The sequence below is a fragment of the Hemitrygon akajei genome, unplaced genomic scaffold, assembly GCF_048418815.1.
Source record: "Hemitrygon akajei unplaced genomic scaffold, sHemAka1.3 Scf000048, whole genome shotgun sequence".
In the NCBI taxonomy this organism is placed as follows: domain Eukaryota; kingdom Metazoa; phylum Chordata; class Chondrichthyes; order Myliobatiformes; family Dasyatidae; genus Hemitrygon; species Hemitrygon akajei.
The window spans coordinates 7511499-7535109 of NW_027331934.1; the positions used below are offsets into that span (position 1 = coordinate 7511499).

Sequence of the window (23611 nt, forward strand, 5' to 3'; positions counted from 1 at the left end):
CGGAAGTGGAGGCCACCTAATATACCAGCGAGTGAGGAATGGGCAATTGTTCACCAAGTTGTAGTTCCTAAAGTTTATAGGACTGAAATTTTAACTTTGGCCCATAGTCTGCCCTCAGGTGGCGATTTTGGAGTGAATAAAACTGTAAACAGGATTAGATGTTGTGACCTTTTGCAGAACATGTCACATTGGTCAAGTTGTGGGTAAACCTAATCAGGTCTCCACAGTGCCCCACTGCAGTCTATATATAACTGCATTTGGTGAACCCTTTTCAAAATTTATAGTGGATTGTGTTGGCCCATTGCCAAAGACTAAAGCTGGCCATCAATATCTGCTATTATGTGTACTGAATCCAGATTCCCAGAGGCAATGCCTCTCAGAAATATTAAAGCTAAAACTGTGGCGAAGGCTCTTATCAAGTTTTTTACTTTTTCTGGTTTGCCTAAAGAAATCCAGTCTGAACACGGAAGTAATTTTACATCTGGATTATTCCAGCAGGTAGTTTATGAACTGGGAGCTAAACAAATTACATCGTCTGCATACCATCCGGAATCACAAGGGGCTTTAGAAAAAATTCCTTCTACCCTCAAAACAATGATTATGACATTAAAATGTTGAAAATAGACAAGACTGGGATGAAGGAATATATTTACTTTTGTTCACAGCAAGAGAGTCGGTACAGGATCACTGGGCTTTACTCCATTTGAACTTGTATTTGGTCAGAGTGAGGTGACCTTTGCCCTTGTTAAAGGAACAGTGGATTGATGGGGATGTACATGTTAACTTGTTAGACTATGTTTTGAAGTTCAAAAATAAGCTACACCATGCCTGTAGTCTAGCAAAACAAAACTTAAGGATTTCTCAAAACAAAATGAAGTGTTGCTTTGATAAGCGGGCTTGTGAAAGAAAATACCAGGTGGGAGATAAGGTGCTTGCCTTATTTCCAATGTTGACGAATCCACTTCAGGCGAAATTCAACAGACCGTATGAAATAGTCTGTCAAATTAATTATGTGAATTATGGTATTAAAACACCTGACTGATGTAAACTAACACAGGTGGTACACATAAATATGATAAAGCCTTATTTTGACAAGCAGGCACCCTCTGTGTGTTGTTGTCAAAACATTTGAATCTGGCAACCCTGAGAATGAAACAATTGACTCGTCTGAGATTTTTCACAAGCCAAACATGCTTCCCAGTTAGGCTAATGAACTCGGTTGTTCCAGAAAACATTGATAACAAGTTGTCTCATCTGCAGCCAAAGCAACAAAAACAACTGAAGGAATTAATTCTGAAGTTTAAAGATTTATTTCCCGATGTTCCCAAGGAAACCACGGTCGCAGTACATGATGTAGATATTGGTCAAGCCAAACTGATAAAACACCCATATTGCATGAACGTAGAAAATGTAAATTGGCTGAGCAATTGTTGTAAGTGGTGAAACAGATTCGGTAGGTCTCAAAGGCAAGGACTTGGACACACAGTCTTGGTAGTAAAGGATATTATTTACAGAAGGCAATCGTGGAAAAATGGCAAGAGAAGCAACACACGCACAATTTACAGCAGTCGTGGGGAAAGTCAAATCAGCAATAAAACACACATGGACAATTAGTAAGGAATGTCGGGAAACCGCCTGGGAACACAGTACATGCGCGCACACACCCAACCAAGGGAAAAGTCAATACGAGATCCACCACCCCTTGACCCAGTGCAGGCTCGGCTCTATGCTATTCGGTACAATAATCAATGCTCCCAACCCTATTCAATGCACAGCTCACCAACAATTTCTCCAGTTGTTCTCAGCCTGGAGTGAAGCAGGGTGGTCCCTTGGAGATGGTAAAGGGAAAGTGTCCAGCACACGTGGCACCCTTTATAGGGCAGCAGGGCTGGAGGTTCCGGCCTGGTAATTCACGGGGGGGGGGGGGGGGGGAGAGGTGGGGGCAATGGCTCGGTGCCAGCAGAGTTAAGCCGATGACAAAGGCCAAGTACAAGGCTAATTAAAGGCAAATTGGCAGAAAAAACTGCCAAACAAAGCTTCCAGACTAACCCAGCCACTCACTCAGATGTCCAAGAGACATTCCGAGCCACCTCCAAAGTATCTCAGGAACTTAATACAGCAATTTTTCTTCAATTTCTCCCAGCTGATTCAGAACAGCTCCACGTTGTGTCTGACACAGGGAGTGTGGGATGGGACTGTGTGGAGGGAGCTTCACTCTGTGTCTGACCCTGGGAGAGTGTGATGGGACAGTGTAGGCAGTACTACACCCTCTCATACTACGGAGCTTAGTGGTATCACGTCTGATATTATACTCGATTTTAACTGTCTGCCTGGGGGCAGGAGGCTGTCAGTTAGCCAGGAAGGGGGTTTGGTGGAGATGAGATCCTGGGCATCGGACCTCCCTCAGCCTGGAGCTGAGACGCTACTGTGTCAGTGTGAGGAGCTCCGACCCACTGTTGCAGTGCACAGGGTGTGGGGGGCAGCAGAACCCTCAAATAAAACTCAAGTCCGGCACCAAGACAGGAAGTTACAGTGGTTTATTGATTTCATAATAACAAATACAAATTAAACAATATATGAGCTGCTGACGTGTGGGAATAAATAAGCTGCTCCCGATTCCCTCACAGTCACACACAATTAACTGACCAACGACAACGAGTGACAGGTTGAATAATCAGTTCCGTTTCTCACTGTCACTCTGCATCGGGAACTGATGATTAGAAAATCACACTTCAGGGCCGTGTCCGGGATCGCTGCAGATCCAGGGTCACTGCCGAGGGATTTGTCAATTTAACATCATTATATCGGCCAGACTGCCAAATACACCGTCCTCAGCAAAGGGAGCAAAAGGATTCTCTCCCGGGATAATCCCACCCCGGGACACCGGTGTCCCAGACTGAGCCCCGGACCACGGGCTCTTCCTGTCTGGGTAATTCCCCGGGCTCTCACGTGGGGGAGTCTCAAACCCACACCTCCGGAGGAATTAGCGCCGCTGGACAGCAGGTGGAAATATGTCACTACGGGACCGCTTCCGATGTCATAGAGCGCGTGACTAGAGCCTGTTCCATTAGAACCGTTGGGAATTAAACCTGGCATGCGGCCAATAATGGTAGGGCCGGCTGTTAAAGGAGAGCGGTGAGTTAAAGGGGAGGGCAGACGATCAGCCAATATGTCCCAATCCTGCAGACTGGGATGTTCACAGATCCACCGTCAGTTTGGGTCTGACTCCCTGCAGAGAGATCAGTTCCTTCTTCCCGGACTGACTGAACTGATTCACCGACAGCCTGAAACAGATGGAGGAATAAAGATGAAATAACCAGATCACACAACAGTGTCAGTAACAGGGGACCAGGGTTAATGTTTCAACAACACTCACAGACAAATATCACCAGAAAACCCACGGATCCGCTGATATTTTATCACATTGAACATTAACACAAACACTCACCGGATCCGCTCCAGACTTGGGAGGGTCAGTATGAGGCGGCAGAGAGCGGGGACAGATCGGTCTGTCAGCAAGTTCCCTACCAGGTTCAGCTCTGTCAGTGATGGGTTTGTACTGAGTGTGGAGACGAGATCCTCAGCACCAGAATCTGTGAGACCGACCTCCATCAGCCTGGAGATGAGAGAGAGTGAGGGTGAAGGACACAGAGAGACAGGAGACGGTACAAATCCCCAGTGTTTATCAGTAACACAATTACTGATCACATCAATGTTCAGTGTCAGACACCCAGTGACTGTAAACACAGTCTCCCACAGTCTGGTACTTACCCCAGTTTCTGTATTTTACACTCCGGGTTCCTCAGAGCCTCAGACACCAGTTTCATTCCTGAATCTCCCAGTTTATTACCACTCAGGTCTAGCTCCATCAGTGATGGGTTTGTACTGAGAGCGGAGGCAAGATCCTCGGCACCACAGTCTGTGAGACCGACATCCCCCAGCCTGGAGATGAGAGAGAGTGAGGGTGAAGGACACAGAGAGACAGGAGACGGTACAAATCCCGTGTTTATCAGTAACACAATTACTGATTTTTTTTCTTCAGCACGACTGCCTAAGTCGGCCAGTGAGAACAGCGAGAAGAGTTTAAAAGGAAGACAGATTTACAGAGCGAGCGTCAGAGGAGTGGGAGACAGAGTAGGAAGGCTTTGGCGATAAAGGGTCGAGGCGAGGTAGGTTATCTGTTTACAATACAGAGAGTATGTGTGTGAGGCTGGTTTTCTGTGCTCGGTGTCAGATGTGGGAGATCCTGGAGACTCCCAGCCTCCTGGACGGCAACATCTGCACCCGGTGTGTCGAGCTGCAGCTCCTTAGGGACCGAGTTAGGGAACTGGAGATGCAGCTCGATGATCTTCATCTGGTCAGGGAGAGTGAGGAGGTGATAGAGTGGAGTTACAGGCAGGGGGTCACACCGGGGCCATGGGAGACTGAAGAAGTGGGTCACAGTCAGGAGAGGGAAGGGGAAGAATCAGGTATTGGAGAGCAACCTAGTGGCTGTCCCTCTTAATGTTAAGTACTCCTGTTCGTGTACTGCTGGGGGGGGGGGGGGGAGTGGTGGGTGGAATCAACAGTGGCCATACCTCTGACACAGAGTCTGGCCCTGTGGCTCAGATGGGTAGGGGAAGGAAGAGGATGGCAGCAGAGATAGGGGACTCTATAGTTAGGGGGCCAGACAGGCGATTCTGTTGACGCAGGAAAGAAACGCAGATGGTAGTTTGCCTCCCAGGTGCCAGGGTCTGGGATGTTTCAGATCACATCCAAGATATCCTGCATTGGGATGGAGAAGAGCCAGAGGTCGTGGTACATATAGGTACCAAAGACATAGGTAGGAAAAGGGAAGAGGTCCTGAAAACAGACTACAGGGCGTTAGGAAGTCAATTGAGAAACAGGACCGCAAAGGTAGTAATCTCAGGATTACCGCCTGTGCCACGTGACAGTGAGAATAGAAATAGAATGAGGCGGAGGATAAATGCGTGACTGAGGGATTGGAGCACGAGGCAGGGATTCAGATTTATGGATCACTGGGACCTCTTTTGGAGCAGGTGTGACCTGCATAAAAAGGACGGGTTGCACTTGAATCCCAGGGGGACCAATATCCTGGCGGGAAGGATTGCTCAAGCTATTGCAGAGTTTAAACTATTGTTGGGGGGTGGGAACTGAACTGAAGTGATGGAGGAAAGGGAGGTTGGCTCACAAATTAGAAAATTTGGAGACAGTGCGAAAGGGAGGATAGGCAGTTGATAGAGAAGGGACGCATTCAGACCGACGGATTGAAATACGTCTATTTTAATGCAAGGAGTATGCTGAATAAAGAGGATGAGCTTAGAGAGTGGATCAGCACTTGGAGCTATGATGTTGTTGCCATTACAGAGACTAGGATGGCTCAGGGGCAGGAATGGCTTCTTCGAGTGCCAGGCATTAATTGTTTCAGAAGGGACGGGGAGGGAGGAAAAAGAGGTGGGGGTGAGGCACTGTTGATCAGAGATAGTGTCACTGCTGCAGAAAAGGAGGAAGTCATGGAGGGGTTATTTATGGAGTCTCTGTGGGTGAAAGTTAGGAACAGGAAGGGGTCAATAACTCTACTGCGTGTTTTGTATCGCCCACCCAACAGTAACAGGGACATCGAGGAGCAGTTAGGGAGACAAATTCTGGAAAGGAGTAATAATAACAGGGTTGTTGAAGTGTGAGATTTCAATTTCCCAAATATCGATTGGCATCTCCCTAGAGTGAGGGGTTTAGATGGGGTGGAGTTTGTTAGGTGTGTTCAGGAAGGTTTCCTGCACAATATGTAGATAAGCCAACAAGAGGAGAAGCTGTACTTGATCTGGTATTGGGAAATGAACCTGGTCAGGTGTCAGGTCTCTCAGTGGAGGAGTACTTTGGAGATATTGATCACAATTCTATCTCTTTTACCATAGCATTAGAGAGGGATAGGAACAGGCAAGTTTGGGAAACCTTTAATTAGAGTAAAGGGAATGATGAGGCTATCATCCCTACAGATACCTACAAGTATCTGGGAGTACAGTTAGACAAGAAGCTAGACTGGACTGCCAACACAGATGCCTTGTGCAGGAAGGCACAGAGGCGACTGTACTTCCTAAGAAGGTTGGCGTCATTCAATGTCTGTAGTGAGATGCTGAAGATGTTCTATAGGTCAGTTGTGGAGAGCGCCCTCTTCTTTGTGGTGGCGTGTTGGGGAGGCAGCATTAAGAAGAGGGACGCCTCACGTCTTAATTAGCTGGTAAGGAAGGCGGGCTCTGTCGTGGGCAAAGTACTGGAGAGTTTAACATCGGTAGCTGAGCGAAGGGCGCTGAGTAGGCTACGGTCAATTATGGAAAACCCTGAACATCCTCTACATAGCACCATCCAGAGACAGAGAAGCAGTTTCAGCGACAGGTTACTATCGATGCAATGCTCCTCAGACAGGATGAAGAGGTCAATACTCCCCAATGACATTAGGCTTTACAATTCAACTGCCAGGACTTAAGAACTTTTTTTAAAGCTATTATTAATGCTTTTTGAGTTAGTGATTTAGATGCATATCATATTATTACTGAGTTAAGTATTGTATGTAATGAGTTTTTGCTACAACAAGTGTATGGGACATTGGAAAAAAAAATGTTGAATTTCCCCATGGGGATGAATAAAGTATCTATCTATCTATCTATCTATCTATCTAAGAAAGAGGATGTGCTGGAGCTTTTGGAAAGCATCGTTGTAAAAGTCACCGGGACATGACAGGATGTACCCCAGGCTACTGTGGGAGGTGAGGGAGGAGATTGCTGAGCCTCAGGCAATGATCTTTGCATCATCAATGAGGAGGGGAGAGGCTGTGGAGGATTGGAGGGTTTTGGATGTTGTTCCCTCATTCAAGAAAGGGAGTCGGGATAGCCCAGGAAATTATAGCCAGTGAGCCTTAATTCAGTGGTTGGTAAGTTGAAGGAGAAGATGCTGAGAGGCAGGATTTATGAAGAACTTGAGAGGCAAAATTTGATTAAGAATAGGCAGCTTGGCTTTGTCAAAGAAAGTTCGTGCCTTACCAGCCTAATTGATTTTTGGGGGGGGGGGGGGGGGATGTGAATGAGCACATTGATGAATATTGAAGAGTAGATGTAGTGTATATGGATTTCAGCAAGGCATTTGATAATGTAGCCCATGCAAGGTTTATTGAGAAAGTAAGGAGGCATGGGATCCAAGGGGACATCGCTTTGTGGATCCAGAACTGGTTTGCCCACCGAAGGCAAAGAGTGATTGTAGATGGGTCATATTCTGCATGGAGGCTGGTGACCAGTGGTATGCCTCAGGGATCTGTTCTAGGACCCCAAGTCTTTGTGACTTTTATAAATCACCTGGATGAGGAAGTGGATGGGTGGGTTATTAAATTTGCTGATGACACAAAGGTTAGGGGTTTTATGGATAGTGTGGAGGGCTGACAGAGGTTACAATGGGACATTGATAGAATACAAAACTGGGCTGTGAAGTGGCAGATGGAGTTCAACTCAGATAAGTGTGAGGTGGTTCACTTTGGTAGGTCAAATATGATGGCAGAATATAGTATTAATGGTAAGACTCTTGGCAGTGTGGAGGATCAGAGGGATCTTGGGGTCCGAGTACATTGGTCACCCAAAGCTGCTACGCAGGTTGACTCTGTAGTTAAGAAGGCATACGGTGTATTGGCCTTTATCAGTCCTGGGACTGAGTTTAAGTGTCGAGAGGTAACGTTGAAGGTATATAGGACCCTGGTCAGACTCCCCTTGGAATACTGTGCTCAGTTCTGGTTGCCTCACGTGGAAACCATAGAAATGGTGCAAAGAAGATTTACAAAGTTGTTGCCTGGATTGGGGAGCATGCCTAATGAGAATAGGTTGAGTGAACTCGGCCTTTTCTCTTGGAATGATGGAGGATGAGAGATGACTTGATAAAGGGGTATAAGATAATGAGAGGCATTGATCATGTGGTTTGTCGGAGGCTTTTTCCTGGGGCTGAAATGGCTAGCACAAGAGGGCATAGTTTTATGGTGCTCGGAAGTAGGTACAGAGGCGATGTCAGGGGTAAGTTTTTTTACGTAGAGAGTACTGAGTGCATGGAATGGGCTGCCGGCGGCGGCCATGGATGTGGAAACGATAGGGTCTTGAGGAGACTCCTGGATGGCTTCAAGGAAAATAGAGGGCTGTGGGTAAAGCTTAGGTAGTTCTAAGGCAGGGACATGTTCAGCCTATATTGTGCTGTATGTTTTCTATGTTTCTTTGTTTCTACTGATCACATTAATGTTCAGTGTCAGATACCCAGTGACTGTAAACACAATCTCCCATAGTCTGGTACTTACTCCAGTTTCTGTATTTTACACTCCGGGTTCCTCAGAGCCGCAGACACCAGTTTCACTCCTGAATCTCCCAGTTTATTATGACTCAGGACCAGCTCTGTCAGTGATGGGTTTGTACTGAGAGCGGAGACGAGATCCTCGGCACTAGAATCTGTGAGACCGACATCGATCAGCCTGGAGATGAGAGAGAGTGAGGGTGAAGGACACAGAGAGACAGGAGACGGTACAAATCCCCTGTGTTTATCAGTAACACAATTACTGATCACATTAATGTTCAGTGTCAGACACCCAGTGACTCTAAACACAATCTCCCACAGTCTGGTACTTACCCCAGTTTCTGTATTTTACACTCCGGGTTCCTCAGAGCCGCAGACACCAGTTTCACTCCTGAATCTCCCAGTTCATTCCGCCCAAGTCTAAACACAGACAGACAAATTGATGAACAAAGTGATTCAAACCGTGGGTCTGGGGGAATTTCTCTCATTCGGATATTGCAGGAAACATTAAACCCTTCAGTAAATCACTGATTAGAGTTCCCATCACTCTCAATGTCCCTCACTGCCCAGCTCCAGCGTATTCACCGAATGTCAATAATTTAGTCTGTCGGTGTTACGCTGTAAACTCCATATATTCTGTCTCATTCCCGATGGTTAGAAAAGTGTTCCTGATGTGAGAGCGTCAGAGGGGCAGGGATGAAGGATGGGAGAAAGTCCCACAGTGAGGAAGATTTGTAAATGGGGAAATGTTGACGGGAGACAGTGGAAGAGACTCCACCTGAGGAAAAGGGATAGGAAGACAGAACCTGCAGGTGGAAGGGGATGGGGAAGAGAGGTCCCATACGACGAAGGGGAATGGGGATGAGAACTCCCACAGGAGGATACCGATGGGAAACGATAATCCAATTAGATGAGCTAATCCAGAAATAGATTGTACGGGAGGGGTGGGTCTGAACTGAGGCCCACAATCGGGAGGGGAGATGCGCCCATGTGGTCTGGGTATCTGGTAGTGAGTACAGTCACACAGGTGGACTGATGGTGATAGCCACACATGGGGAAGGGCAGGGGAGGACAATCTCACAATGGTATTTATTTCCTTCTCACTGGGACAGTCTGCTGACAGTCTCTTGTCCCTCACCAGGAAGGGGTTGTAAATCTCTGACCCACCTGCTGCAGTCAGTGTTGGTCTGGGTGTCAGTAACAGTGAGAAGGAACATTGTCAATGGACGTGTCACAGGCAGCGAGAAACACAGCCATTCCTGTGATTTACTACCATTAAACCAATGACCATTGTTCGCTGATCTGATGAAGTCTCCAACATCCCTTCACAAGAAACCACAGAACCCTCCCGTCCTTGGGGAATTACTGACTGACCCCGTGGGCATTTGTCACAACTCTTCACAATCTGATTCACTACAGTTTTACACAAATTCATTTACATTGAAACAACACAATGGAACAGTTTCGCAGTTCAGAGTGAGAGATAAATCAAGTTACCTCAACTCCTGGCACTTGTGCAGCCCGGGTCCCAGCCGCTGGATACCTTCACACTGACTGTGGCAGTTCTCCAGGTCGAGGTGTTTTATTGTATCACAGAGTCCGATGACATGAGACAGGACTGCACAGTCAATCGGGGTCAGTGTCGTTCCACTGAATGAAAGTGTTTCCACAGATCTCATTGCAGCCTGAGCCAGTCCACGATTCTGAGACTCAAACAGGTAGTGCAATGTGTTCAGGAGCCTCCTTTTACCAGCTTCAGTCCTCGTGTTTCCACTCTGGCGTTTAACCTCCTCCTTCACCCAGTCAATCACCCGGCAGGTTGTTTGATGAGGAAATGGACCCAGAAACTCCTCCAGGCCCCGAGTTGTCATTGGGCAGGAGAGACCAGCAACAAAACGGAGAAATACCTCAAATCGCCCATCTGTCATGTTGTGGGCTTCAGTGAGGAATATCAGGATATCTCCAGGATGTGGATTCAGGAATTGTGCGACTGCAGCTACAAACTCTTGGATGGTGAGGTGTGGGAATGTGTACACCACGCTCCGGGCAGAATCCTCTCTCTCCAAAAGCTCCATCAGGAACCCGGACAGGAACTGGGAAGGCTGCAGATTGTACTTAATCAAATCTCCATCTGTAAACACAATCTTCTTCTCGGACACTCCTCTGAAGGCCAACTGACCCACTCTGAGTAACACATCACGGGGGTTCTCAATCTCACGGCCGTGGTTTTTCAGGATGTTGTAAATATAGTAGGAGTACAGTTGGGTGATGGTCTTGGGAACTCGCTGCGGGTCCCAGACTCTTTGTGTGAAGAAGGGGCCCAGTGCCAGAGCGAGGATCCAGCAGTAGGATGGGTTGTAGCTCATGGTATACAAGACCTCGTTCTCCTTCACATGTTTGAAAACAGCTTCCGCCACCGTCTGATCTTCAAAATACCTGATGAAATATTCCTTCCGTTCTTCACCAACAAAGCCCAGGATTTCAGCCCAGATACCGATCTTCGCCTTTTCTAGTAAATGTAACGCAGTGGGGCGTGTGGTCACCAGGACTGAACACCCTGGGAGCAGCTTGTGTTGGATTAAACTGTACACAATGTCAGACACCTTGCACTTGAATGCAGGATCTATGCATGTGGACGGAGGTTCTGTGTCTCTCCGACTGTCAGCAAAATCAATTTTGTCATTGAATTCATCCAACCCATTGAATATAAACAGCAATCCCTCTGGGTTCTTCCAGACCTCTCTCAGGATATTCCCAAAGTAAGGATACTGATCCAGAATCAGTTCCTTCAGGTTTATTCGACAGTTAATACTGTTTAAATCGCGGAATTTGAAACTGAAGACAAATTGGAATTGTTGGTATATTTTCCCCATGGCCCAATCGTAAACAATCTTTTGTACCATTGTTGTTTTCCCGATCCCCGGAACCCCAGCCACTACTGCCGAACTACCAGATTTGGATTTACTCTGGGAAAAACTACTCTGGAACAACTGATCAGTCCGGATTTTTTCCAGTTCTCCGCGGAGATGTTTCTCTCTCAATTCCTCATGGTCTCTGCCTCTTGCCAGCAGCTCATGTTCCAGCAGTCTCCGATTTCGAACAGTAGAAATGACCGTGAGCTCAGCGTATCGATCAGCCAGCTGGAAAACCTTCACCTTCTCCCTCATCAGGATTGTGTTCACACTCAGTATTTCAGTCTGTGTCCGCAGAGTCTCCTTGTGTTTCTGTTGAACATCTTCCATGGGAACACAGAACATAGTCAAAATGTTAAATGGCTCAACTGACAAAGAATATTATAACTGCATTTCAACATTCAGCGTTTGAGATTACATGAATTAATTTCATACTTGCATGGATATTAGGACAAAGTAAAATTCTGTTCATAGACACCGGAAATGACAGTGATGAAAGTCCCAGAAAATGTCCAATCCTCATATTCTGACACTAATGACTTGTGAAGGTGAACATTCCCCTGATATCCTATTCCAATCCTGACTGCATTCCCGTTACAACAAAATTTCACTATATTTAAAGCATTGTTTGCATCATTAGCAGAGGATATTAATGTTGATCTGATGTGGAAATATGGAGAGCAGGACACTGTGCATTTTGGCAAAGCTGCACACTGGGGAGTCACAGGTGTCCACTGCTCTTGCATCAAAATAGGAGCAGAATATGCGGGAAATACTCAAGTCGGGCAGCATCTGTGGTGAGAATGACAGAGAACTTTTGGATTGATAACCCATCAGAATGACAAGAACTAAAATGGGCAGTTTTCAGTCTCAGTGATGGAGGAGCGGAGGAAAGATGAAAAGGAATCTCCCTGAATGGCAGAGACCATAAGCGTCTCAGTAGTGTACATTGTGTGTGTGGAGAGGGTGGTGAAGTCTTGGCAACTGCTACTGATCAGTCTGCCAGGTGGAGTGTGGGACACTGTATTATCATACCTCCACCCATCAGTCGACCGTGGCTTTTGCGTCCCAGCTGACAAGATACGCAAGCCAGGACACTCTTCCATTGGTTATCTTTCTTCTCTTATGATAGTTTCTTCATTTTTATGGATTCTTCTTTCATTTCCATTCAGTGATGTGCACCCTTTATCAGAATTGCATATGCTTGTGCCGAGTGCTGAATCCTCCTTGTGTTGATGAAAATATATCCTGAGAGCTAATTGTGGATTTCAGAAAAGGCGAGATGAGGGAACACAACACACCAGTCCTCATAGAGGGATCTGATGTGGAAAGAGTGAACAATTTCAAATTCCTGGCTGTCAATATCTCCGAGTATCTAACCTGGACCCACTATATCGATGCAGCTACAAAGAAGGCAAAAACGTGGCTATATTTCATCAGGAGTTTCCAACATCACTTGAATATTTCTACAGGTGCAACTTGGAGTGCATTGTAACTGGCTGTATCACCGTCTGGTTAATGGGGACTACTGTACAGCATCGGAGTAAGGCGCACACTCAACAATTCAGGAACAACTTCTCCTCTGCCGTCTAGTTTCTGAATGGACATAGAACCCATCAATAGTGACTCACTAATCTCTTTTTTTATTTCTATTTCTACACAACTTATTTATGGAATCACACAGATATGCATAGCTATATATGGTTTCTTTGGAAACTAGTAATTGTTTTAGCTTTACTGATGCAAGAACAACTAATTTCCAATCATCCCTGTACAGCTGTGTCAAAGTATAATCCGTTTTTTTTTCTCTGATATGAAACCTGATTTTTGACCGCTTCAGTAAATTAGAAAGCTAGTTTAAAACTAGACAAAACCATAGTAGGCTTTGTAAGCCGCTCTAGAAAATGCCTATTTTGATAACAGTGGTTGTTCCTCTGTGGTTGTTAATAGGGTGATTATTGTACGCCAATAGTTCATCAGATGTTGTAGAAATTTCACAAAGATTGGGTGCATCTTATATATATTAGGAAATTCTCTTAAACACATGAGGGACAGAATCAAATGGTTTTTGATAGACAATATAATATTGAAAGATTTCTGCTCTCCCCAGGGCTTGCTATAGAATTTCATAATCTATTATCAGTTGTTCCTTAAATCCGTTCATACCCAAGTTGTATTCTTACTGCACTTCTGTATGTCTATTGTGGTTATCTAAGTGAGTGGTAAAGTATTGTTAAGAAGCCAATAATAACATAGTAGATGACCATTCAATAGTATTATAAATGCAGAATTAAAGTTGTCCTTGAGGGTGGTGGTACATTATATCTTCGGCACCATGGGAGTATGAAAGAGAGAATATTTGTGGTAGGTTAGGGTTTAGCACCGAGGCTTTGGGCAGTGTTAGCGTCTTGCTAATTTGATTGAGTTCTTCCAGGAGGTGACAAAGGTGATGGATGAAGTTACACATGGATATTGTCTGCTTGGATATTAGTCGGGTGTTTGACAAGATCCCACATGGGAGGCTCATACAGAAAATTAACATGCTTGAGAACAGTGGTGATTGTCCTGGCTGCTGGGGACCCACACTGGGAGAAATTTCTTTCGCTGGTGTGTGGTGAATCTGTGAAATTATTGTCATAGACAGCTGAGGAAAACAAGTCATTGGGTATATTTAAAATGCAGGTCGATATGTTCCTGATTGGGAAGAGTGTCAACATTTACTGGAATAATGGGGTAGAGAGGAATTGAGGAGCAAATTCACTGAGCGGAATGGCTTAATTCTGCTCCTAGATCTTATGGTTTTAGGGAGCATATGGAGTATTGTATTCACTTCTGATTGTCCAGCTCTTGGAAGGATTGGAGAGGGTGCAGAACAGGTTCATCAGAGTGTTGCCTGGATTCGGTGACATGTGAGACAAGTAGAGTAACTTGATAGGCTTGGTTTGTTTACTCTGGAGTTAGAATAGAGATCTGACAGAGGTGTACAAGTTTGAGAGATAAGAGTTTAGGTACACAGCCTGTATTTTGTTGTTTTTTGTTTCACATATGACTGGTGTCTAGTACCAGAGGGCGTTTGATTAGGGTGAGATGGAGTAAATTTACAGCACATGGGTAGTATTTTCACCTGGTAGTGGGTGCCTGGAATTTATTCAACACACACAAAATGCTGGAGGAATGCAGCAGGCCAGGCAGCATCTATAAGGAGAAGTGCTGTTGACATTTTGGGCCGAGACCCTTCGTCAGGACTATCTGAAAGGGAAGATAGTAGGAGATTTGAAAGTAGTGGGGGGAGGGGGAAAATGCGAAATGATAGGAGAAGTCCGGAGGGGGTGGGGTGAAGCTGAGAGCCGGAAAGGTGATTGGGAAAAGGGATAAAGAGCTGGAGAAGGGAAAGGATCAAGGGACGGGAGGCCTAGGGAGAAAGAAAGGGGGAGGGGAGCACCAGAGGAAGATGGAGAACAGGCAGAGTGATGGGCAGAAGGAGAAAAAAAAACTAAATATATCAGGGATTGGATAAGAAGGGGAGGATGGGCATTAACGGAAGTTAGCGAAGTCAGTGTTCATGCCATCAGGTTGGAGGCTACCCAGCCGGTATATAAGGTGTTGTTCCTCCAACCTGACTGTGGCTTTATCTTGACAGTAGAGAAGCCATGGGTAGACATATCAGAATGGGAATGGGACGTGGAATTAAAATGTGTGGCCACTGGGAGATGCTGCTTTCTCTGGCGGACAGAGCGTAGGTGTTCTGCGTACACGTTTATTGCCTGGGTCATGTCGGAGGCAACTACGATATAGATTCTCCTAGATATACGCACGAAGTGTGCAGTAAATGCAAGGATTTGGTCAGTAATATAAAAGAGGATAAAAAAGTATTTTTAAGAGTAAAAAAAGTGAGAGGGTCGATATTGGATGGCTGAAAAATGATGTTGTGGATGTAATAATGGGTTGAAAAGGAAATGGCAGACAAACTCTGTGGAAGTCACTTGCAGAATTACACAATGTAATGAGCATCAGCAGACAGAATTGAGTGTAGCTGCTATTACGAAGGAAAAGAGGCTTCGGAATCTGAAAGTCTGAAGATAGAAAAGTCACCTGGACTGGAAGATACAGTGTATCAGGAGCATGTCTGTTGTGTGTGGGCGTTCCCAGAGTGTTAGAACCTGGAGTGAAGGCTTCACCAGAACCAACAGCTGGATTCGTAGAAGAATACATTGTAGAATATTCAGGCTGCAACGAGAGATTCTCTGAATTGTACCCTGAACCAGAGATCAGCGAATGATTAATGGTGAATTTTGATTCCCAGGTTCTATCAAGTCACAGTCAAACATTTGAGATCTGGTTTGAACTGTGCATTTCATCACTCACCTATCAGATGAGAGGGTAACTCAAATAACTCTTGGGTGATGTTCATGTATTCTTGTGGATCAGGACCTGCTTGAATCAAAAAAATGTCCATGAAAACAGAACTAAAATAATTAAACCTGTTTATTTCAATGTGCCTTTGTGTTCAGTGCGTGTTTTTAACATACCGAGTTCCTGTATTTCCCTCAGTATTTTGTCCAACTTCGGTAACTCAGTCCTCCATGTCACAAAGGATTCCCACATCGCCCTCCGGGCCCGGGAGCCTTTGCCCATCACCAAACTGAGGAAGAGTCTGGAACTCTCTACCCGGTTTCCCTTCTCTGTCAGTTCAGTGACTTTCTATAAAAGGAAAACAATGAATTTATTGTGGAGCAGACAGACAGACTTGGAGAATGTGGAGGAAAATATCTGTTCATGGTCCCAGTAGCTTCAGAACAGATGCAGTAACTGGGCTGCAGGCAGTGTATTCCAGACCCCCACAACTCTCCCCAAAGATGAAAAATTATACCAGAGGGAGGATGATCAACCGTGGCTGACGAGGAAGTTAATGCAGCACAAAAGCAAAGGAGAGGACACAGAATATAGCAAAATATAGTGGAAAACTGGAGGACTGGGAAGCGTTTACTGAACAGCCGAAAGCAACTAAAAAGCTGTAAGTAGAGAGAATATGAAATATGAAGGTAGGCCAGCTAATAATGTAAAATAGCTTACCAAAAATTTCTTTTGATATATATGTCCTTTTAGGACATCCTATTGATTTTTTGTGTGATGCTTTGTGCATGGTAGTTCATATCTAATCAATCTTACTGTTTTCCCAGGAAGTTACCAGGAAAGTTGATGAATGGAAGGAAGTGGGTGTTGTGTGCATGGACTTTAGCATGTCATTTGACAAGGTACCGCAAGGAGGGTGGGCAAGAAAGTTCATTTGCTCAGCAGTCAAGGTAAAGTGGTAAATTGGATTAATCAATGGCTTTTTGGAAGAAGACAGAGAGTGGTTATAGACTGTTGAATCTCTAACTGCGAGTCTGTAACCCAGGGATCGGTGTTGGGTCCGTTGTTGTTTGTCATCTATATCAATGATCTGGATGAAAATGTGGTTAACTCGATCAGCAAATTTGCGGATGACACTAAGAGTGGGGACGTGTAGGAAGAGAGGGGAAGACGACCAAAGCTTGCAGTGGTGTCTAAACCAGCTGAGAAATGGGCTGAAAAATGGCGAATGTAATTTAATGCAGACAAATGCGACGTGTTGCACTTTCGAATGACCAAGCAGTGTCGATCTTACACAGTGACCAGTAGGGCACTGTGGAGTGTAGTAGAACAAAGTGATTTGGGAATACAGGTCCATAATCATTAAAAGTGGCAGCAAAGGTAGATAGATTGGAAGGAAAGTATTTGGAAAGAAAATATTGAGTACAGGAGGTGAGATATGATGTTGAATGTGTACAAGACGTTGGTGAGAACTAATTTTGAATATTATGTGCATTACCAGTCAGCTACTTATAGATGTAATGAAGTTTGGAAGAGTACAGAAAAAAATTTACAAGGATGTTGTCGGATTGGAGGACTTGAATTATAGGAAAAGATTTAACACATTCTGCCTTGGAACGTAGAAAATTGAGGGGAGATTTGATAGAGGTACAGAAAATTATGACGGGTATTGATAAGGAAAACACAAGCAGACATTTTACACTGTCGCAAAGAAGTACTGCAACAAGAGGTCTTCAGAACAGGGTGAAGGGTGAAAAAGTTTAAGGGGTACATGAGGGGAATCTTCTTCACTCGGAGGGTGGTGAGAGTGTGGAACGAGCTAGCAGCATGAGGTACAAGCGGTTAAGAGATGTCTGGATAGATACATGAATGATAAAGTATAGAGCTCCACCTCTGTCACAATGGTTCTCTCAAGTGATTGATTCTGTGTCTTAGTTTGGAGAAAATTAGAAGATGAACCTTTGAATCTGTGTTTGATTTTGAGAAAAGATGGGGTTCATTAGCTCATTATTACCATTTGAGTTAATTGATAGATTTCCTCCATGATATAATTGTAAATCTTGGTATATTTTTTTCTTGCTGGCAGCTTGATGTTTATCTTTAGAAACTTTATTGTATGATGCGTGGCTCCGCGGTTGAACTCTTAATAATTTTTTTCCCCCCACTTTTCTTTGCTTTAGTAGGGTTTTTTGTGTCACCATATTTTTCAATTTTTAAAACAATGTTTTCTTTCCCCTTCAGACGTTGTTTTACCTACTTTGATGTACTCTTGTTATTTTGGATGATAATAATAAAAAAGATTTGAAAAGGAAGGAGGGTAGAGAGCGCTATGGCCTGGTGAAGGTCGATGGGAATAGGCAGCTTCAGTAGTCCAGCATGGAATAGATGGGCCAAAGGGCCTGCTTCTGTGCTGTACTTTCCGACGACTCTGATAAGTCAGTCACTTATTGTTCGGGAACTCAGATGGAGACCAGATCAGCTGTGGTTAGCAGGTTTCCCTCCCTCAAGTTCCACAGTGAAGCTGGTTGGCCCAATTTACAATCTGACAGTTTCACATTCATCCTGGATTAATGAGCTGAGGTGAATTTGACTGACGGTCCTGATGAGACGCGAAATTAGTTTTAGACTGAACACTTGCTCAACAGTCCAGATATGCAGCCAATGCTCTTATATCACACGGATAAATACAGCAGGTGTGAGAGGAAAAGGTGATACTGTACCTGTAGTTCCCAGTGCTGAAACCAGATCTGCTGGAGACAAGTCAGAGATCAAAGTCTCCATTGCCATGTAGAACTACTAGAATGTGCAGGAGATTAATATTGATCACTATTCCCTCTGATACCAGCAGTTCAGTGACAATACACTAAATACACTCACCTCATTTTCTTCTCTACTGAAATGTCCCTCCTTTGTCAACATCCAACCGAATCTTTCAACCTTTTCTTCAATCGCTTGTTGGAGTCTGTCCCTGTAGAACTTTGTCAGTTGGTACAGTCGATACTCCTCCCCCTCTGCCAGGAGGTCAGAGATTGTAAACTCTGGCTCTGCGAATATAAAAAGAGAATGTAGACATGAACTCAAATCTCCCTCGTCTCCAGCGCTCTCACCCAACGCAACGAAGAAAATCCAGTCTGGAACCTCAGTGTTCACCTGCCTTCAGCTGGAAACATGGATTTTGTCCTAAACTCGAACACTGGCCTTAAAACTGACCCAGCGATGTTCTGGGCATTACGTTACCAGAAGGACCTCATTTAATACCAACCATCCTGGAAAATATATTTTCCTTAATTCACATCCTGGAAATACTCTCTTCATCTGGAACGTAGCATTTCCTCCAATGCACAGCCTGGAAATCCTCAGAGCAGGTAGTACATTTCCTGTAGTGCGGTAATGGGTGCCCCACTACACCACATGTACCACACCCATACTTTTACCCTCTCCTCTGATCGACCCTCAAACAAGGAATCACATTTACCCTCCTCCCTGCCACATTCTGAGAACCCATCATCTTCATGTTCCACTCACCCGCTCCTTGTTGGGGACTTGACAATTCCGTGTTTAATGAGCTTCCGAGCTGACAGACAGTTGCCTCACTTGTACTGGTTTCAGGGTCCTGATTGGTGTCTCTGACGTCACTGTCTCTGAGCTGACAGGCAGTCGCCTCACTTGTGCTGGTTCCAGGGTCCTGATCAGTGTCTCTGACATCACTATCTCTGGGCTGACAGGCAGTCGCCTCACTTGTGCTGGTTCCAGGGTCCTGATCGGTGTCTCTGACGTCACTGTCTCTGGGCTGAATTTGCTCCTCCTCCTCCACTGCGGTCGGATCGCTTTCTATTGGGACATTGCTCTCAATCTGACCCTGCTTTGGTACCTTGCTTCCCGTGTCCCGATCATCTTCCCTCGATGAGTTGCCTGGCAAAAACCTCTTGAGTACTTTCTGTACTCGATTTAAATTCCCACCTGAAATAAATGATGAATTGCTGGTTATACCAGAGTGATTTAGAGCAGATCAGAACTGATTGAGACTGGGTGGGTGCAATGGAGCCGAGGCTCTAGCTGACCAGACTTGGAGTGGGACTGTGCTGGTGAATGTGAACCACACCTCCTCCAGGTGACCATCCCAATAAGCCAGTGAGTGGACACATCCACTCCCAGAAAAAGAACAGGATAGACACAGTAATAGTGACCTGTCACATGATGTCCCGTCCCATTGGTCACAGACTGACCATTACCTTGAGACCTATGCTGTCCAGTCTCCCGCATGATGATCGTCATGTAGCAACTGTGCAGGTCATTGGCAAAGTCTTGCTCAGAGAGCTTTGTGTGTAGTTGTGGTTGCAAATCTATAGGATGGACATGATTAAACTGGAAAGAGAGTAGTGGAGAATGACCAGCATGGTGCTGGGACAGTTTGCCCTGGAGTATGGGAGCTGGAAGGGTGACCTTGCACATGTACATAAAATAATCAGGGGTGTAGATAGGGTAGATGGTCACAGTCTTTTTCCCAGGGTAGGGGAGTCTGAAACTCAAGGGCAGAAATTTAAAAAGGGACCGAAGGGTCATTCTTTCGTGTGGGTATAAATTACATGCAGTCAGAGGAGGCTGACAACAGAAATAAAATTACAAAGTTGAGAAAATGTGGGCAGGGAAAAGGATAGAAGTCTATAAGGGAAATTTGGGAAAAGCTGTCAGAAAATGAGGCAAGCTCAAAAGACATTTAGGTCAGCATGAATTAGTTGGGTCGAAGGACCTGTATCCAGGCTGTAATCTCTGTTTTATTCCACCTGGACTCACAGAGTTGAGCACAATCACAAAGCCAATTGGGGACTGAGACATTTGGTCACTGGTTATACAAGGTTTCTCACCAGATGTCCTGGGATTTAAAATCCAGGTAGCAGATCATCTCAAGAGAGAAATATTGAGAACTCATGTTCACCATTTGTCCACAGCCCAGACATGGATTTGATTATTAAAACACCGAAGCAGACAACAAATTTATCTACAGTGAACTGTCTTCTGATCCTTGGCCATTCTCAACGCTGGCAATGTCCTTGGCATGGCTACAGAAAACAGATTTCAGAAACTCCGCTCATCTCCTTTCTGCAGCAGCCCACAAAAACAAAAGGGAGTTGATAGCTGCCCTTCCAAAACCTGATGTGCTCTGTTCTCACACAATCTCTGAATTCCTGGAAATGTTCCTACTATCTAGTTCTGAATTTTATAAATGAAAGTTGGAGATTTCTTACACATCAGAGCCTGTCTAGAGGTGAAGCAAAAACTAACCCTGGACTTTTACATAACCCACAAGCCCGCTGTTGCATTCCTGTGTTTCACTCACAGCCACCTGATTCAGGGTCTCATGCTCCTTTCACTCAGCTGAAGCTTTGCTTGGTGAGTGGAGTGATCTTTGCTTGGTGAGTGGAGTGATTCAGCCATCACCGGTGTCAGGTCCCTGAGCTGGAACTGTTAGATTGATCAATTACTCAAGGCCGCTTTACCAGTGGGATAAATAACACTTACAAACAAGCTGGATGAACTCAGCAGGTCGGGTAGCATCCATTTTCAACAGATGCCGCCCGACCTGCTGAGTTTATCCAGCTTGTTTGCACGCGTTGATTTGACCACAGCATCTGCAGTGTACTTTGTGTTGGATAAATAACACTGCTTGATTAAAGTTTTCTGTACCCAGTTAAGTAAGTTTCTTCATCTATACTAGTGCGTGCCAACGTGACCGAAGTTTAATTATAAAGATCCCACTTATCATACCTGTGTCCATTCTGATTGTGACTGAGGATTGTTGGTTGTCACCTTCTTGTTTACACTTTGGTCCCGGTGCTGAACAGCTCTACCTGCTGGTGATACCCTGAATTGCACACAACAATCAGACTGAGTCAGAGAGAGAACTTTGTAAATATGACTGTATCTCCATCCCCTATATTCGAGCAGCAGTTTGCTTAGGGACAAAAGATTCCCTGTTAATAACAACCACCACACCATGTCTGTATGTCTGTCCAGTGCATCCACTGATAGAGTTATAGAGCAACAGATACAGACCCTTCAGCCCATCGAGACAATGCTGACCACAGTGCTCACCCAGATGGTCCAAATTTCCTGTGATGGGCCCATTTCCCTCCTGGCCTCTTCACTCCATCTACACATCCCAACTGCTTCTGGAATTATACAGTTGTGCTGCCTCATCCACTTCCTCTGGCAGGTCCCTCCACATAATCACCAGCCTCTGTATGAAACCGTTGCTGCTCGTGTTGGTTTTGCAATCTATTTACCACTCCTCTGCCCATTTTGATCCCCTATAAGCTACGACAGTGTTCACCGTGAACATCATCTACTAATTTTGTATCATCTGCGAACTTACTGGTCAAGCCTTGGACATTCACATCCAATTGTGTGTAGGACATTGACTGTTCTGGAACCTGGCAGTGTGTGTGCTGAGGCACCTGTACTTTCTACCTGATAGCAGCAGCGATAAAATGCATTGCCTGGGTGGTGAGGATCTGCGATAATAGATGCTGCCTTTCTACAGCAACATTTCATGTAGATGTGCTCAATGGTTGAGAGAGCTTTACCTGTGACATACCAGGCCAAACCCACTAACTTTTGTAGGATTTTCTGCTCAAAGGCATTGGTGTTCCCCAACCAGTCCATAATGCAGACAGTCAGCTGACCTTCCATCACACATCTACAGAGGTTTGCCAAGGTTTTTGCTGACATACCTCCCTTCACATGTAGTCATTATAATAACTTACAGTAATTAAATTGTCAAAACTTTTCTAGTTAACATACCGATATGCTGGACCACACTGCTGGACTCAAAACTGCTGCAGATCATGAAATCATGGCTGATCAGATCTAAAATTTAATTACGTTTTCCCCCATATCCATCCCTGTAATACTTCAAACCCACTGTTTATCAACAATCTCGGCTTTAAACAGAATTACAGTCTTTGCTTCCACTGGCAATTGAGAGGAAGAGTTCAAATTGCTCACAATCAACACAGGAAAAATAGATGTATTCGTCTGAAATAAGGAACTCTGAAAAGGGAACAGGTGTTTGCTGTACGGATCCCGCCCCCTTGCTTTGAAACAGGTGGCCATTGTTCTAGAGCTGTTATTAGTCTTTACTAAACCAGTGAAAAATGTAAATCATGCAAGCAGGGAACAGTTGGAAAACAAAAGACACCACAGCCAGAAGTGACTTAAAAAACACAGATACCTCTTTGATCGCTGATGCAATGCACAGACAACTGGTTGTTTGGAAATAAAGATCCAACATATATATCAAAAAACGGATTTTTCTCACCTTAATTCCTCAAGAATATTCTGACAGTGTGGATTCAAATAACCCATCCCAGTGCCCCACATGGATCTCTCAAAACCATAACAACACACAGGTGCTGGAGGAACTCAGCAGGTCAGGCAGCATCTATGGATGGGTATAAACAGTCGACATTACGGACCAAGTCCCTTCATCAGGACTGGAATGGAAAGGGGAAGAGGGTGGAAGACTGATTCGGAAGATGCTGGTGGTTGTTCTGTGAGACTCGGTGCTCAGGGTCTGCGTGCAAGCAGCTGCCTGTCCGGGCACATTCCGTAGAACAGTGAGCGGCCGTTCCGCTGAAATCAAATCCAAAGCGGTTCGGCAAAACACTGTCATTCAAGCGTGAAGAAAGTTTAACCCTTTCTGCTACAAGGAAGAGCTATAGAACCAATGACGCGATGTAAAGTACATCAGCTGGGGTCTCGAAGGTCGACTGTTCTTTGTTCCATAGATGCTGCCTGGACTGTAGAGTTCCTCCAGCATTTTGAGTGTGTTGCTCGGATTTCCAGCTTCTGCTGATTTTCTCTTGTTTCAGAGAGATCGGTGACGGGTCACTACCCGTGGGATATCTCACATGTCACTACCGGGGTGAAAGATGCCCTCTGTTTACACTCAGTAGAAACCACCCTGGAGAGTATTTCTGGTTGACGGCAATAATGTTGTTTCTCTTAATCCATTTAGACCAGGGGTGTCA

General features: G+C 45.0%; 2 protein-coding genes across 5 annotated transcripts in view; one reads left to right on the forward strand and one right to left on the reverse strand.

Annotated features, from left to right (window-relative positions):
• The window catches only part of LOC140720913 (uncharacterized), a 171617-nt gene that overhangs the window by 101983 nt on the left and 46023 nt on the right, over window positions 1-23611 (forward strand). The gene's annotated exons all lie outside the window — the stretch shown is intronic.
• LOC140720906 (NACHT, LRR and PYD domains-containing protein 3-like) overlaps window positions 2523-23611 on the reverse strand; it is a 48152-nt gene continuing 27063 nt past the window's right edge. Inside the window, exons 3-13 of one of the 4 annotated variants that reach the window (XM_073035752.1) lie at window positions 21348-21444; window positions 19107-19541; window positions 18459-18625; window positions 15758-15929; window positions 15594-15659; window positions 9814-11551; window positions 8650-8736; window positions 8324-8494; window positions 3772-3948; window positions 3449-3616; window positions 2523-3284 (exon numbers count right to left, since the gene is read on the reverse strand). In XM_073035752.1, coding sequence (XP_072891853.1) covers window positions 3197-3284; window positions 3449-3616; window positions 3772-3948; window positions 8324-8494; window positions 8650-8736; window positions 9814-11551; window positions 15594-15659; window positions 15758-15929; window positions 18459-18625; window positions 19107-19541; window positions 21348-21357 — 3279 coding nt within the window. In that variant the 5' untranslated portion in view covers window positions 21358-21444 and the 3' untranslated portion in view covers window positions 2523-3196. Of the gene's footprint in view, window positions 3285-3448; window positions 3617-3771; window positions 3949-8323; window positions 8495-8649; window positions 8737-9813; window positions 11552-15593; window positions 15663-15757; window positions 15930-18458; window positions 18626-19106; window positions 19542-21347; window positions 21445-23611 lie in introns of all 4 variants that reach the window. The other 3 variants (XM_073035753.1, XM_073035751.1, XM_073035754.1) reach the window with 3 other exon arrangements.